General features: G+C 37.3%; 1 protein-coding gene across 1 annotated transcript in view; it reads right to left on the bottom strand.

The window, feature by feature from the left end:
• GLIPR1L2 (GLI pathogenesis-related 1 like 2) overlaps positions 1 to 18,604 on the bottom strand; it is a gene marked incomplete at its 3' end in the record, with an annotated part of 69,112 nt that overhangs the window by 46,521 nt on the left and 3,987 nt on the right. Inside the window, 2 exon segments of the mRNA XM_006878258.1 lie at positions 4,616 to 4,719; positions 8,898 to 9,143. Of these exon segments, the coding sequence (XP_006878320.1) occupies positions 4,616 to 4,719; positions 8,898 to 9,143 (350 nt within the window).

Here is an 18,604-nt window from a genome sequence, read left to right as displayed (position 1 = left end):
ATCAACTATCAACACTCATGAAAGCAGCAGTCAAGAAATCAAACAACGTATTCCATTAGGCAAATTTGCCGCACAAGACCTTTTTAAAGTGTTGAAGAGCAAAGAAGTCAGCTTGAGGACTAAGGTGAGCCTGACCCAAGCCACAGTATTTTCTATAACCTCACATGCATGCGAAAGCTGGACAGTGAATAAGGAAGACCATAGAAGAATTGATGCATTTGAATTAAGGTGTTGTAGGAGAATAATGAAAGTGCCATGGGCTGCCAAAAGAACAGACAGATCTGTTTTGGAAGAAGTGCAGCCAGAGTGCTCCTTGGAGGTCAGGATTGCCAAACTTCATCTCTCAGACTTCAGACATATTATCAGGAGGGACCAGTAGCTGGAGAAGGATATCATGTTTGGTAAGGTGGAGGGTCAGATAAAAAGAGGAAGACCCCCAAGAAGAAGGATTTACCAAGTGGCAGCACTGATGGACTCAAGTATGGAAGTGACAGCTTTTTTGTTGTTGGCAGATGAGATCTATGCTAGAACTAATTCATACAAATAATCCTATAAGAAAAAGAATTTGCTACCATAGATCTATGGTCTGCTTTTCTTTGATTTATACATCATGCAACTAGCTGATCTAGGAATTTCTAAACTCAATTAAACATGAAATAACAGAAAGAAACTAACACCAACTCAACTAAAACAAACAAACAAACAAACAAAAAACCTGCAAGAAGAAAGAAGGAAAGGAATAAGCATATAGAATGGTGCATAAATAATTATTACACACCCCCCTCTAAGTCTGAAACTCACAGCGAACACATGAGCAGGCATGTAAGCTTGTTGGTGACCACATTGGTCTACTCGTAAGTGGAAGAGGGGGAGGGGCAGCAATAAAGAAATGGGCTGAGTTCAACCATGGTTTATAGACTCCTGTTGACTTGAAGATGAGAGAGAGAAGAGGAAGGGCTGATTGGTCCAAAGTGTGGTGAAACCTGGGTACACTTGAGCCCATGGCCAAGGACATAACCACAGAGGGCTCGAGCTGAATATGAAGCATCCAGCTGATATGAAGTGAAGGGAGATGCACAAGAACACCTAAACTTGCAGATAGTACCTATCGAGCCATGATGGCTTGATAATCAGAACTTGACTAGAGGAAGATTTAAAAACAAAAAACAAAAACAATTTTTGATAAAGGAAACAAGGGCAAATTGCTACAATTTGATGAACCTGACCTATACTCATGGAGGTAGTAATTCTAAAAACCAACAGAAAGGAAAGGAGTCTTCACATCAAGTATCGATGCTATCCCCTCTGTACACAGGGTAGATAGGGACAGGCAACTTAGACATTGGCTACCTAAACTGAGGGGGTGATAAAGACATGAAGTGACTGGCTTACAAGGTTTCAAAAGGGAGTTTAGTTTAAGAGTGTGTGGGGAGTAGTTGATCTCACAGTGCAGAAACAGAGGACCCTAGGACTGTCAAGGAAGAAGAGTACAAGCAGAATGCAGGACCTTATCCAGAGCAGTGACATCAGAGATGCAAGCAGAGATGGCAACATGGAGAGGGGGAGCAGCTGAGGACTCTAGATTCATGGGAAGAGAGGGACTAAGATCCGGCAGTCAGGAGGTAGACTTGCAGAATGTGCCCGTTGGTGGTGTAAATTATTATATATGCCTGAGTGTTTAAAAACAAAATGAAACAAAAAAAGAATTAACATTAAAAAAAAAAGTATTATTACACACAAAAAGTTGATGTGGAGCAAATAAAAATTTTAATGAGTCCTTAAGTCAAGAATGTCAATCAGAAAGAGAAAATATAAGCTGTCCGGAATTTTTTAAAAGTGGAAGATAAAAAATAAAGTCATCAAACAAATGAGAATTACACCAAAGAAAATACGACAAATGGCATAGAGGACATGGTTGAAAAATATTAGCATAAACAAAATAAAATAAACAGCAATAGAAATAAAACACAAAAAAAGTAATAGTTGTAGATGACAGGAGATACAGTATTTACAGTAAAGAATACCTTTGAAGAAGAAAATAAAAAAAACAAAGTAGCAAAATATTTAGTTATAATGCAAGAATTATATTCCAGAAAAAAATTGCCTTAAGAGGAGTTTCTCTACTGATAATAGGAAAGTGACTTGAAAAACCTGTAAAACCTGCACTGGTAAAAACTAATAACGTCTGGATAAAATACTTTAAAACATGCATTTTAAAACTCCACATTTATTTGGAAAGCAACACCCTACTCACCTCCCTAGTTTTTACAGTGCACAGTTAAAATATCAAAGTGCAACTGGGGAGAGCCAAAAATGAATGTCAGAAGAGACTGAAACTTGCTTTAGAATACAGAGTAGCTAAAGCAAATGGAAAAATGATGAAGTAGAATTGGAAAAAAAGATTTCTAAAAGAAATTAGAAAGGTGAACCAGCAGAATATAGAAATTATCTGACACTATAAATAATATCACACACAAGTAAAGTTTTGCTGAGGATAATTTTTAATGATTGTACCACTACGTTGACAGGGTAATACCATAAATGTAATCCAGAGTCAGAAGAGGATATGTAACACAGCTATCAGTTATGATTTCAAATGTTATCTTTACTGAAAGCAAAAAATACTAGAAAGATGCTTACCTGTGTTTTATTGACTATGCAAAGGCATTTGACTGTGTGGATCTTAACAAACAATGGTTAACAGAACTATGAAAATTCCAGAAAACGTAACTGTCCTCATGTAGAACCTATACATAGATTAAGAGGTAGCTATTCCCGTAAAGATTTACACCCTCGGAAACCCTGTACAGGGTCGCTATGGGTCGGACCCGACTCGATGGCACTTAACAACAACAACATTCTAACAAAACAAGGGGATATTGTACATTTTAAAATTAGAAAAAGTGTGTATCAGGCTGTATTCTTTTACCATACATGTTCAATCTGTATTGTATAAATATTTTGAGAATATGGATTGTATGAAGAACACAGAATCAGGATCACAGGATAATTTATTAACAACTTGAGGCATACAGACAATGTAATCTTGTTTTCTGGAAGCAGTGAGGATTTGATGCACATACTGATGAATATCAGAGATTACATCCTTCAGTAAGGACCTCTGGTAGCGTAGTGGTTACGAATCGGGCTGCGACCCTTAAGGTCAGCGGTTCGAAACTACCAGCCGCTCCGCGGGAGAAAGATGAGGCTTTCTACTCCCATAAAGATTTACACCCTCGGAAACCCTGTACAGGGTCGCTATGGGTCGGAACCAACTCGATGGCACTTAACTAACAACAAGTGTGGATTAACCTCAGCATAAAGAAACCAAAAATCCTCATTTTCCAAGTGGACTAATAAGTAACATCATAGTAAATGGAGAAAGGATTAAAATTGTTAAAGATTTCATTTTGCTCCATCCACAACCAAAGCCCTGGGAAGCAGCACTCAAGCAAACACACTAAGTGTTTCATAGGTTAAATCTTCTGCAAAAGAGTTCTTAAATGTGCTAAGAGCAAAGATGTGAGGAGTTAAGGTATACCTGACACATGTCTTCCATAATGAATAAGGAAGACCAAAGAAGAATCAATGCATTTGAATTATGGTGCTGGCAAAGAATACTCAAGTACTATGGGCTGCCAAAAGAACAACCAAATCTGTGTGGAATAAGTACAGTGGGAATATTCCTTAGAAGTGAGAACAGTGAGACGTGATCTCTCATACTTTGGGCATGTTATCAGGAAGGATAAGTCCCTGGAGAAAGACAACATGTTTGGAAAAGAAGAGTGGTCAGTGAAAAAGAGGAAGACCATCAATGAGATGGACTGACACAGTGACAAAAAAATGGGGTCACACATAGCAACAACCGTTAGGATTGCTCAGGACATAGTAGTGATTCATTCTGTTGTACACAGAGTCACTAGGATTGAAAACTGAGTAGAGGGCACCTAACAACAACAACCTGTGGCATGTCTGATACTGCAGCACTAAGAAACTAGGTAATGATACAAGCCTGACGTCCTCCTGAAACAATTCTTATAACATAAATTTCAACATATCTAATCTTATTTCCTGAGGTGTCCTGGTGACACAAAGGCTGCTAACCAAAAGGTTGATGGTTTGAATTCATCTAACTGTTCTATGGAGAAAAATATCTAGTGACAGGCTTCCATAAAATAAGAGTTAAAGAAACCTCTGGGTAGTTCTACTCTGTCACACAGAATTCCTACAAGTCAGAGCCAACTCAAAGGCATCCAGCAATACCAAACTTATTTTCTATGAGTTTCATTATAAATATGGGAATAAACTTATTTGGAAAATCTAAAACCTATGCTAACTAGGCTAGATGTAGTCAAATAATGCCTTCTTATGACTCATCTAAAAGATCATACTTGAATATTTGAAAAGTAAAATCATTATCTCTAAGTAGTGACTTATTTCATTATAAATTTAAAAATATACATATATAAATGATTTAATATATGATTAACACTGATTCACAATTAATATTTTTATAGTTCACATAGAAATTTAGAAAAACATTTAAAATTAGAAAAACACTCTTGAAAATATCTAATTTGTTTTTATATTATTTTCTCAATGTAAAGTAACTTACCCTGGTGCATAGTTGCATATGAAAACTGCTGCATGTTTAATATGTCCAATTCTTAAACATGGAGTGACAGCACAGCCAACTTTGTAAGAATTGTCCCAAACAAGCTAAAATGAAAAATTTCAAAAATGCTATAAATGCTATATTTCATTTATAATAACCTTTAACTAAATAATTCAAGAAATAAGAACTATTATTTACTTAAATACAGGTAGAGAGTTATCATGGATTTCTAAAACTGCATGTAGAGTAACACATTAATAGATTCTAATACTGTATTCCTAGGAAAAATAATTTGAGAAACATTGGTTTAGAATAATCCTTCTGAGCCTAAGGAAGACACATGCGATGAGTTAATTTTTAGCCTCTAGTTGAATTAGAAAGTTATAGGTAGAAAGAAGGAAAAGACAGAGCAGACAAAGGTTTGGAAGAATGGAGTTTGTGCAGAGAAGTGAGTAAAGGATAAATAGTAAAAGAAAAACAGGGAAGAAAAAGAGATACAGGAGTAGGAAACAAGTGAATGGTACTAGCATTTATTATTCCTTTTGTTGAAAAATTTCATTAGAAGATATAAAAGAGACTATGGATTTTGTTATTTTTTTACAAAAAGTATAAGAATAGAGCTACAAAAGGAAAAACATGTCTTAAATTGAAATGAATAAAAAGAATAATTAAAGACATTCCAGAATGTTTTTGGATGGTTTTAATCATTCTAATGCTTTGAATAGCATTTTGTATTGTTGCTTAACCTCTGGAAGAGAGAAAAGTATTTCTACTTTTTTCTTTTTTTAAAATCTCAAGTCTCAATGGTTTTAAAAGTGTAATTTTAAAAGAAATTGGATAATGTATTAAAAAACTAGAGAATCAACTGCCAGAGTTAAACTAAGGTTAAGCAGGTCAAATACAAGGGTACGTCAAAAAGTACTGTCACAAAATCATAGAAACCTTTACTGAATAAAAAGATCTAAATGTGAAGCTACTGTTTCTTGTTCTATCCTTTATCTGGGTCTACACACTTCCAAAGGCAACATTTCCATCTCTCTAAATCCTGGTGTGGTGTGTAAGATAAATAGACAAAAGTCCCTCCCTCAATGTTACTAAACTGAATTTAGAAGGATTCAGTCTGTCAGCTAAATAAAATATATCATTGATATTTATGGTCAGTAATATAAAAATAATGTCTATTTTCTGGGTTCTTGCTTCCTTTTCCAGTGTGAATTATTTTTAGAAAAGTGGCTTTTCCTTTGGGTATACAGATTAACAACAATATATATATATATATCAATTTGAGTCAAGTCTAACTCATTGTTGTTGTTAGGTACCATTGCATGAGTACTCATAGCGATCCTATGCACAACAGAAAAAAACACTGCCAGGTCCTGGGCCAACCTTACAATTGTTGCTTTTCCTGAGCCAATTGCTGATTGGGGTCTTCATGCTGAGGGTCTTCTTCTTTTTCTCTGACCCTCCACTTTACCAAACATGATATCCTTCTTCAGTAATTGGGCCCTCCTGATAATATGTCTGAAGTATTAGAGATGAAGTCTGGCCATCCTGGCTTTCAAAGAGCACTCTGGCTGTACTTCTTCTAACACAGATCTGTTTGTTCTTTTGGCAGTCCACAGTACTTTTAATATTCTCCTACAACACTATATAACCCAGCTTCTTGGATTATTTGCTCAGCATACAGGTTGAATTAAGTATGATGAAAGAATACAATCCTGCCACAAACCTCTCTTAATTTTAAACCATTCAGCGTTCCCATGTTCTGTTCAAACAACTGCCTCTTTGTCCATGTACAGATTCCTCATGAGCACAATTAAGTGTTCCTGAATACTCATATCTTATCATGACCCACACAATCGAAAGCCTTTGTGTAGTCAATAAAGCACATGTAAACATCTTTCTGGTATTCTCTATTTCAGCCAAGATCCATCGGACATCAACAATGATACCCTCATTCCATGGCCTCTTCTGAATCCTGCTTGAATCTCTGGAAGTTCTATGTCAATGTATGCTTGCAGCTATTTCTGTATTACCTTTAGTAAAACTTTACTTGCGTGGGATATCAAACATATCATCTGATGATTTCCGTATTCCATTGGGTCACCTCTCTTTGGAATGGGCACAAATATGGATCTCTTCCAATCAGTCGGCCAGATAGTTGTCTTCCAAATTTCTTGGCAAAGATGAGTGAGTGCCACCAGTGCTGCCTAACTTTCTTGAAAGATTTCAATTTTTTATTCCATCAATTCCTGGAGCCTTGTTCTTTGCCAATTTCTCAATTGCACCTTGGATTTCTTCCTTCATTATCACTGGCTCTTGCTCATCATTGATCATTGATCATGTTGATCATTGAACATCAGCCATTTCCTGTTGGTACAGTGACTCTGTGTATTCCTTCCATTTTCTCTTGATGCTTTCTGCATCATTCAATAATTTGCCCAGAGAATCCTTCAATAACGAAAGTTGAGGCTTGAATTTTTTCTTCAGTTCCCCCAGCTTGAGAAATGCTGAGTGTGTTCTTCCTTTTTGGTTTTCTGACTCCAGATCTTTGCAGTTTTTGTTGTAATATTTGACTTTATCTTCTTGAGCTGACCTTTGAAATTTTCTGTTTAGCTCTTGTACTTCCTCACTTCTTCCATTTGCTTTAGCATCTCTACACTGGTGAGCAAGTTTCAGTGTCTCTTCTGACATCCATTTTTATCTTTTCCTTCTTTCTTGTCTACTTATTCAACCTGTATGCTGAGCAAATAATCCGAGAGGCTGGGCTATATGAAGAAAAATGTGGCATCAGGATTGGAGGAAGACTCATTAACAACCTGCGATATACATATGATACAACCTTGCTTGCTGAGAGTGAAGAGGACTTAAAACATTTACTGATGAAGATCAAAGAGCACAGCCTTCGATATGGATTAAATCTCCATGTCAAGAAAACAAAAGTCCTCACCACTGGACCAATAAACAACGTCCTTATCAATGGAGAAAAGATTGAAGTTGTCAAGGATTTCATTCTTCTTGTGTCAACGATCAACACTCATGGAAGTAGCAGTCAAGAAATCAAACGACGTATTTCATTAGGCAAATCTGCTGCACAAGACCTTTTTAAAGTGCTGAAGAGCAAAGATGTCAGCTTGAGGACTAAGGTGCGCCTGACCCAAGCTATGGTATTTTCAATAACCTCAAATGCATGTGAAAGCTGGACAGTGAATAAGGAAGACCATCAAAGAATTGATACTTTTGAGTTATGGTATTGGAGGAGAATATTGAAAGTGCCATGAGCTGAAAAAAGAACAGATAGATCTGTGTTGGAAGAAGTACAGCCAGAGTGCTCCTTGGAGGCCACGATGGCCAAACTTGGTTTCTCATACTTTGGACATATTGTCAGGAGGGACCAGACGTTGGAGAAGGATATCATGTTTGGTAAGGTGGAGGGTCAGAGAAAAAGAGGAAGACCCCCAGCGAGATGGATTGGCAAAGTGGCAGCATCAATGGGCTCAAAAGTGGCCACAATAGCGAGGTTGGCCCAGGACCGGGCAGTGTTTCTTTCTATTGTACATAGGGTCGCTATGAGCTGGTACCAACTCGATGGCACCTAACAACAACAACAACACTATAGTTCATCTATGGTCTTCCTTATTCACTTTCCAACTTTCGCTTGCATATGAGGTTATTGCAAATATGATGTCTTAGGTCAGGCACAACTTAGTCCTCAAATTGACATCTTTGTTTTTCAAATCTTTACATTTCTAACTCATAGTGACCCTATGGGACAGACTAGAACTGTCCTACAGGATTTCCAGAGCAGACCTGTCCTATTTAAATCTTTACGCTCCTTCTTCTTCCAAGGAATAACTAGTGGGTTCAAATAGGTGACCTTTTGGTTAGTAGCCCAGTGCTTTAATCAGTGGACAACCAGGGCTCCACATAGGGAGAGTAGGTTTCTGTGGGATAAGCACTGGACTGCCAACCATGAGGTTGGGAGTTCAAATCCATGAGTCACTCTTCAGAAACCCTATACACGGTCACTCTGAGTTGGAATAATTCAACAGCATTTAACAACAGCAACAATGTATTTAAACAAATGTTTTAACGGCGTGGTTTATGTAATCAATGGAATTAGAGGCATTTTGAAGATCTCAGACTCATTAGAATCTTTATTTTATTAGAGATAAACATTCTACCAATTAAGTTTATTATAGTTGAAATATAATCAATTGAAACTAGACAGTAAAGTATTTAAGGATTCTATTGAATTAACAAAAATATAAAAATTAGTTACCTGCAAATAATGAGAACATTCGTAAGTACAACTATCATTTTCATAATGATAGTTTTGCTTTTCTGCATACCAACTTCTGATAGCAATACTTGCAGTAAATTCATTCTCAGGGCCAATCCAGATATTTTCTCCAATACCATTAAATCTAGGATGGGCCATATTTAGGTCTTCCAAATAAATATTAGGTGTAACCAAGCATTTTTTCCCCCATGCTCTAGCAGTCCGTGACAATGCTACATCCCATGTCTGAAAAAAAAATTTTTTTTAAAGCAAAGAAAACAAAATATTAGTGAGGTCGTTTGTCCTCTAAATTAGTTTACTTGGGGTTTCATATTCAGATTTAATAAAATCAGAATTCTAACTTTGTACTTATGGGTTTTGTTTATGGAATTTCTACGGGGGAAAACTTTTGACATAATCATAAAAAATAACTTTTTCTGAGACAAATAACCATGGAATATTATATTATTAAAATATATAAATGTTGTTGTTGTTGCTAAGCGTCATCATGTCAGTCTGACTCATAGCAACCTTGTATAGGGTTTTCAATAGTGGGTTTTCTAGTGGGTTTGAACCTTCTGGCTAGCAGTCCAGTGCTTATCCTATAATGCCACACCAGGAGTCCATCTAAATATTAGATGATATGAATTATTATAAAACTCTTATATATGACTAATCCATCTTTTCAGATTGGCCTGCAGCTAACAACAACAATCCAGTGCTTATCCTACAGCACCACACCAGAACTCTGTGTGTGCGTGTGTGTGGTACTGAAGGATAAGCACTGGACTGAGAACCACAAGGTTGGCAATTCAAACCCACCGCCTGCATCTAGGAAACCCTGCATAGGGTTTCTATGGGTCAGAATCAACTCTACAGCACTTAACAGCATCAGTATATTTTATATTTATATATATATGTACAATATATGTATATATACAATATATATATTGTTGTTGTTCGTTGCTATCGAGTCAGTACCAACTCATAGCGACCTTATGCACAACAGAATGAAACACTGCCCGATCCTGGGCCAACCTCACTACTGTTGCCACGCTTGAGTCCATCGATGCTGCCACTTGGCCAATCCATCTCCTTGGGGGTCTTCCTCTTTTTCTCTGACCCTCCACCTTACCAAACATGATACCCTTATCCAGTGACTGGTCCCTCCTGACATACACACATGTGTATATAAAACACTTTCAAAGTCGATCATTGTGTGAATATTTTTTTCCGTTTGTACTCTTGTACTGACACCACACACATTATTATTGACCAGCAACTTGAGGTTTTCTTACAAAGAACTTCCCATAGCAATATAATTACATATACAAATGTAGCAAGTATTCCAAAGTACCAATAACTTGTCATAAAGGTAACCATACCACTATTAGTTTTCTATTTTGCAAACAATTGTCTTATTTTGCATATAATTTAAATCCCAAATACTTACCATGCTCTAGCCAGTATCCTAAATATTTTACAGCAATATCTCATTTAATGCTCTTTATAACTCTCTGAGATATGTATTACTCTCATTGCATTTCTTATTTACAGAGGAATATTTAAAACTAATTATGACGAATTGTTTTTTTTTAATCTCACAGTCAGCAAATTGCAAAGTATAGATTTAAACCAAGGAAATCTAACACACCAACTTCAAGATTGTATACATGTTACCTACATGTTTCTCTGCCATTATGTGCAAATATCACCCCTTCTCTGTCAGTCTGTCGCATGTTGAGGCTTGCGAGTTGCTGTGATGCTGGAAGCTATGCCACTGGTATTTTAAATCCTGGCAGAGTCACCCATGGGGGACAGGTTTCAGCTGAGCTTCCAGACTAAGCCAGACTCAGAAGAAAAACAGATAGACTACATCCTAATGTTTCCCCACTGAAGAGTGGCAGTAAAACACTGTCAGATAGACCAGAATTTTCAATATTGAAACTTGATGAATAGTGGCAGAATATTGTCAAATATTGTGCAGGATGATGAGCCCCTCATGTTGGAAAGTATTCAAAATATGGTTGGGGAAGTGCTGCTACTTCAAAGTAGAGTTGACCATAATGATGCGAATGGAGTAAGCCTTCAGAAACATCATTTGCTCAAGGGGCAGAACTCAAAATGAAGAGAAAGCATCTGTTAATGTTTGGAACATGGAATGTATGAAGTATGAACCAAGGAAAATTAGAATTTGTCAAAAATGAAATGGAACGCATAAACATCGATATCCTAGGAACTAGTGAGCTGAAATGGATTGGTATTGGCCATTTTGAATCTGACAATTATATGGTTTACTATGCTAGGAATGACACATTCAAAAGGAATAGGGTCAAAGTCGTCATAAAAAATAACATTTCAAAGTTTATCTTCAAATATAATGCTGTCTGTGATAGTATAATATTCACACACCTATAAGAAAGGCTAGTTAATACCACTATTATTCAAATTTATGCACCAACAACTAAAGGCCATAATGATGAAATTGAAGAATTCTATCAATTTCTTCGGTCTGAAATTGATCAAACATGCAATCAAGATATATTAATTATTATTGGTGATTGGAATGAAAGATTTGGAAACAAAGAAAGATCAATATTTGGAAAATTTGGACTGGGTGGTAGAAATGATGTTGGAGATCGCATGATAGAATTTTGTAAGATCAATGGCTTATTGATTGCAAATACCTTTTTAAACACATAAAGGATTATTGTACACATGGATTTCATCAGTTTAAGTAAACAGAAATCAAATTGGCTATATTGGTGGGGAGAGACAGCGGAAAAGCTGCATATTATCAGTCAAAACAAAGCCAGGACAAAGTATAGAACAGGCCATCAATCGCTCATATGCAAGTTCAGGCTGAAGTTGAAGAAAATTAAAACATGTCCAAGAGAGCCAAAATATGACCTTGAACATATTCCACCTGAATTTAGAGATCATATCAAGAACAGATTTGGTATATTATACAGTGATGACCGAAGGCAAGAAAAAAGGAAAAGACCAAAATGGGTATCAGAAGAAACTTGCTCCCCTGCAAAAAGATGATAAAGCAAATGGAAGAAATGAGGAGGTAAAAGAGTTGAACAGAAAATTTCAAAGAGGGGCTCAAGAAGATAAAGTAAAATATTATAATGAAGTGTGTAAAGACCTGGAGTTAGAGAACCAAAAGGGAAAAATTTATGCTCCACATTTCGCAAGCTGAGACAACTGAAGAAAAAGAGTTCAAACATCTGCTTACAATTCTGAAGCTATTGACAAAATATTAAAAGATGCAGAAAGCATCCAAAGAAGCTGAAAAGAACACACAGAGTCACTGTACCAGAAAGAAATGGTTGCTGTTCAATGATAAAGAGTAATTGGTACTAAAGAAAGAAGGCCAAGGTGCACTGAAGGTATTGGCAGAGAGAGGCTCTGGGAATTGACAAAATATAAATTGAAATCTTTCAACAAACTGATGCAGTACTGGAGATACTCATTTGTCGATGCCAAGAAATTTGGGAGAGAGCCACCTGGCCAATTGATTGTTGTTGTTGATGTTAAGTGCAGTTGAGCCTGTTCTAACTCATAGTGACCCTGTATAAGGGTTTCTGAGGAATGGCTGGTGAATTTGAACCACAAGCCTTGCAATTCAAACTGACCTTGAATCCAGTGCATGATCCCACAGTGCCACACCAGGCCTCCAATTAATTGGTTGTTGTTGTTGTTAAGTGCCGTTGAGTCAATTCCAACCCATAGCAAACCTGTATAAGGGTTTCTGAGGAGCAGCTGGTGAGCTTGAACCACTGAGCTTGCAGTTCAAACGGCTTTGCAGTCTGGCGCATTAACCCACAATGCCACACCAGGAGAGATCCATATTTGTGCCCATCCCAAAGAAAGACAACCCAGTGGAATGTAGAAATCATAGGTCAATATCATTAAGATCACATGGAAATAAAATTTTGCTAAATATGGTAAAAACAAACAAACAAACAAAAAAAAAAACAGCTGCAACAGTACATTGACAGAGAACTGCCAGAAGTTCAAGCTAGATTCAGACACTGCTAATATCAGATGGATATTTGCTGAAAGCAGAGAATATCAGAGAGATGTTTACCTGTGCTTCATTGACTATGCGAAGGTTTTTGACTGTGTGGATCATGACAAGCTATGGACAATACTGCTGAGAATGAGTATCTGGTACACTTACTTGTGCTCATGAGGAACCTGTACATAGACCAAGAGGCAGCCTTTCTAACAGAACAAGGGGACACTGAATGGTTTAAAATCAGAAAAGTTGTGTGCCAGGGTTGTATTCTGTCTCCATACTTACTCAATCTGTGTGTTGTTGTTGTTGTTAAGCGCTGTTGAGTCGGTTCCAACTCATAGCAACCCTGTATAGGGTTTCTGAGGAGCACCTGGTGGTTCAAATCAATATTACGGTCCGGGACATTAACCCATATTGCCACACCAGGCGGAACAAATCATCCAAGAAACTGCATTATATGACGAAGAATATGACATCAGGATTGGAGGAAGGATCATTAACAATCTTCAATATGCAGCTACAACCTCGCTTTCTGAAAGCAAGAGGACTTAAAATTCATACTGATGATGACCACAGGTCACACCCTTTGGTATGTGTTGCACCTCAATATAAAGAAAACAAAAATCCTCACAACTGGACCAATAAATAACATCATCATCCGTGGAGAAAATATTGAAGCTCTCACTTTTTTGCTCAGATCCACCATTGATACTAATGGAAGCAGAAGTAAAAAAATCAAATAATGTATCAATTTAGGCAAATCTGTAACACAAGACTTCTTTATAGTGTTGAGGAGCAAAGATGTCAGTTTGAGGACTAAAGTGCACCTGACCGAAACCAGGCTATTTTCAATAGCACCATATGCATGTGAAAGTTGGACAATGAATAAGGAAGATGTTAGAAGAAGTGATGCTTTTGAGTCATGGTGTTGAAGAATATTAAAGATACCATGGACTATCAGAACAAAAACCAAATCTGTGTTGGAAAAAGTACAACCAGAATGCTCCTTAGAAGCCTAGATGGCCAAAGTTTGTCTATAATACTTCAGACATATTATCAGGAGGGACCAGTCTCTATAAAAGGAGATAATTCTTGGTAATGTGGGGAGATAGCAAAAAAGAAAAAGTGCCATAATGAGATGGATTGGCACAATGGCAGCAAAAATGGGCTCAAGCATAAAAGCAGTTGTGAGGATGGTGCAGATCAGGCACTGTTTTGTTTTGTTTTACAAAGGTTGCTATGGGTCAGAACTGACTTGACGATACCTAACAACAGTATTAGTTGCAAATTATAGTAATTCCAAGTTTCTTTATTCAATCTTTAATAAAATTATGTTTGAACAAAAAGGTTAAATTTGGTTAAAACCTAAAAGTTGCTTGTTCCTATCAACCCTGTATACCAAAGGGACAGGCTTGATCCTTGATGTGATGACTCCTTCCTTCTTGGTTGGTATTTTGAGCTACTACATCCATTAAGTATAAGTCAAGTTTATCAAAATGCAGCAATTTACACTTACTTTCTTTATCAAATTTCTTTATCTCCCTCTATTAGAGTTCTGATCATCAAGCCATTGTAGCCATCATCCTGTCAAATGTGTACTATCTGCAAGTTTGGGGGTTCTTGTGCATCTCCCCCCACTTCATATCAGCTGGACGCTTCACTCTCAGCTCTAGCCCTCTATGGCTAGGTCAATGTCAATGGGTTCAGGAATTCCAAGTCTACCCAAACATCGCACCAACCAGCCCACCCTCTTCTCTCTCTCATCTCAAGGTTGACAGGAATCTATGGAACGTGGTCGAACTTAGCCCATCTTTATTACTGACTTCCCCACTTCCACTCACATGTAGACCAATGTGGTCAACAGCTAGCTTAGACTCCTGTTAAGTTTTATAAGCCTTCCTTATATGTTTTGTCTCATCAAAGAATTATGAAAACATTGTTCTGTCTTCTGACAAAAGTAAATGGTGTGGAGAGATGGAGACAGAGATGAGAACATGGAGAAATAGAGCAGCTGAGGACTCTAGACTTATGGAAAGAAAAAGGTTATATGCTGGCTGCAGGTGCTAGTGACCAGGAGACAGGCTTACAGAATGTGCCCTTTCGTTGTTTAAATTATTATATATTCTCGAATGTTTTTGTCTACATCCCCCAAACAAACAAACAAAAAACAGAGGGAATAGAAGCAAAGACTGTTGAATGATGATTCAAGAAGACTGTAATCATTGCAATGAAACTATGTGTGTAAAACCAATGTTCTCCCATGTAAACTATCACTCAATTCACAACAAAAACGTAAAAAAACTAAATGATGTGGCCCAGGAGAATTTTGCTTGCCTCCTGCTGTTTGTTACATTTATAAATTTACTCTGCTCTCTAGTGGATGGTTCTGGTAGGGCACCTGACTTCTGCATACCTAGGTTTTTGCTTTGTTTTGTTCTGTTTTATATGACTTAGAAATCTGAAACAGTGCTCTGTTTCAGTGTTTCAGTGTGTAAAGAGGATAATTATATTTTCAAAGAGCTTTGGGTCGTTTATGTGTTTGTCCACATGCTGGTGGAGGGGAGCTAGAGGGAATCTCAAGCTGAGAACCCACTGTTCCATTTCATTGTTGCTAAATTTGCTCTTTGGCTTTCGGTGCATGTTTGAGTGAAATCACAAAATTTGGAAGACATTTTGCAGGGCGAATGGGCAGCAATTCTCAGCCTGTTTTGAAACATTGTGCATGTTCAGAGGAAAATTCTCAGTAACTTTGAGATGAGTTAACCTAACTGAAACAATTTTAAATTAGGTTACTGCTTGTAAGACAAAATTTGACCTTGAACATATCCCACCTGAATTTAGAGATCATCTCAAGAATACATTTGATACATTAGACACTAATGACCCAAGAACAGAAGAGTTATGGGATGACATCAAGAACATCATATAGGAAGAAAGTGAAAGGTCATTAAGACAAGAAAGAAGGATAAGACCAAAGGTAAATAAAGCAATTTAAATAGGGTTTTAAATATAGTACTACAGGGTCACTATGGGTCGGAACCACTATGGCACTTAACAACAACAACAACAAACATAGTACTCTTCTGAAATAAATTAATTTATATAAGAAAGAGAAAATATTGACAAGAGAAAAAGGCGAAAGAAATGAAATGGAAAGAATTGAATAAAAAAATACGGAAAATGTCCACTAAACAGGGTTTCAAACTGGTTTTTCCTGTTTCAATTGTGACAGAAAGAGTAACCAGAATAGATCCAAATTTGTAAAATGTGGGTGTATTAGAACGGTTAAGAGGAATAAGAGTTGAAACCCTGCTAGAATCTTGATTTCCCACTTAGGAAACAATTGCACTGTATTCATTGGATGATAACCCAAACTCTTAAACAGCAGAGTAGGAAATGACAGTGTCCCGCTCAAAGATGATGGCCAACCAGGTCAATGTGAATGGGAGTCACTCCCCGAAGTCCTGGCAATAATCCAATCTCTTGTATCAGGCTCCTGAAAGGGCTAACTATATCTCTTCCAAGTCTCCCATTCCAGGGCTTTGCCTGTAATTTTTTCCATTCTGATTACCATACCATTTCACCAAATTTAAAAAATGTGCATCTGTTATGATTTCACTATGCCGGCATGGCTCAACTGGTTTGAAATGGTTTGAAGCCCTCAATCAAAACAACATTTAAAAATTGATAGTCAATAAAAGTTATTTTTTGTTGTTGTTAGGTGCCACCTAGTAGGTTCCAATTCATAGCAACCCTATGTACAACATAAGGAATCACGACCCGGTCCTGTGCCATCCTCACAATTGAACTGTTTTATCATTTCTACCACTTGTCTATCAATTTTTCCTACTGTTGTGGTTTGTATGTTACTGTGATACTGGATGTCATGACAAATACCAGCAGGGTTACCCAAGCTGGACAGGTTTCAGTGGAACTTCCAGACTAAGAAAGATTAGGAAAGAGGACTTGGCACTCTGTTTCTGAAAAACTTGGCCACTAAACATCTCACAAATAGCAGCAGAACACTGTCTGGTAGAATACAGAAAGATGAACCCCTCAGGCTAGAAGACACTCAAACTTCTACTGGGGAAGTGATGACTCCTTAAAGTAAAGACAAATTTTGTGACATGTATGGATGTAAGAATTACAATAATTGGAAGTCATCTAAGTGAAACTGAATTCATAAAGATTGATATCCTAGGCATTAGTGACTATAAACATGGACATCCCCAGATAGAATACACAGGGATCATATTGTCTACATACAGAATCAATAGAGAAGCTTGATATTATCAGGCAGAACAAGGCCAGGGTTCATCTGTGGAACAGACTGTAAACTGATCACATGCAAGTTCAAGTTAAACTAAAGAAAAATTTAAAACAAGTCAAAGAGAGACAAAGCACCATCTTGAATATGTTGTTGTTGTTAAGTGCCATCGAATCAGTTCTGACCCATAGTGACCCTTTGTTCCAAGGATTGGCAGGTGAGCTTGAACTACTGACATTGTGGTTCATACCGACTTTGCAGTATAGCGCATTAGCCCACAGTGTCACACCAGGACTCCAACTTTAAATATATCCCACTTCAATTTAGAGACCATCTCAAGAACAGATTTGATACACTGAACACTAATAACTGAAGACAAATGATTTGTGGGATGACATCAAGAAAACAAAACATCATTAAAAAGACAAGAAAGAAAGAAAAGAACAAAATAGATACAGTAGAGACTCTGAAACTTGCTCTTGAACAGAGAGCATATAAAGGGAATGGAAGAAATAAAGACATAAAAGAATTACACAGAATATTTTAAAGGGAAGCTTGAGAAGAAAAAGTGTATTATTGTAATGAAATGTACAAAGACCTGGAGTTAGAAAACCAAATGGAATGAACATGCTTGGTATTTCTTATGCTGAAAAATAAATGAAGAAGTAAGTCCTTGAGCTGCAATACTGAAGGATGCTACAGTCAAAACATGGTGTCAGGATTGGAGGAACAACCTGTGATATGCAAATGATACAACCTTGTTTGCTGAAAGTGAAGAGGACTTGAAACTTTTAGTTATGAAGATCAAAGAGCACAGCCCTCGATATGGATTACATCTCAATGTCAAGAAAACAAAAATCCTCACCACTGGACCAATAAACAACATTCTTATCAATGGAGAAAAGATTGAAGTTGTCAAGGACTTCATTCTTCTTGGATCAACTATCAACACTCGCAGAAGCAGCAGTCAAGAGATCAGACGACGTATTGCATTGGGCAAATATGCTGCACAGGAACTTTTTAAAGTGTTGAAGAGCAGAGATGTCAGCTTGAGGACTAAGGTGCACTGACCCAAGCCATGGTATTTTCAATAACCTCATATGGATGCGAAAGCTGGACAATGAATAAGGAAGATAGTAGAAGAATTGATGCCTTTGAGTTGTGGTGTTGGAGAATACTGAAAGTGCCATGGACTGCCAAAAGAACCAATAGATCTGTTTTGGAAGAAGTGCAGCCAGAGTGCTCCTTGGAGGCCAAGATGGCAAAGCTTCTTCTCTCATACTTTGGACATATTGTCCGGAGAGAACAGTCACTGGAGAAGGATGTCATGCTGGGTAAGGTGGAGGGTCAGAGAAAAAGGGGAAGACCCCTAACGAGATGGATTGGTCAGGTGGCATCATTGATGGACTCAAG

This window comes from Chrysochloris asiatica, unplaced genomic scaffold, assembly GCF_000296735.1.
Source record: "Chrysochloris asiatica unplaced genomic scaffold, ChrAsi1.0 scaffold00170, whole genome shotgun sequence".
NCBI classification, from domain to species: Eukaryota; Metazoa; Chordata; class Mammalia; order Afrosoricida; family Chrysochloridae; genus Chrysochloris; species Chrysochloris asiatica.
The sequence above is the reverse complement of the archived record's forward strand: the minus strand, read 5'-3'. Positions and strand labels throughout refer to the sequence as shown.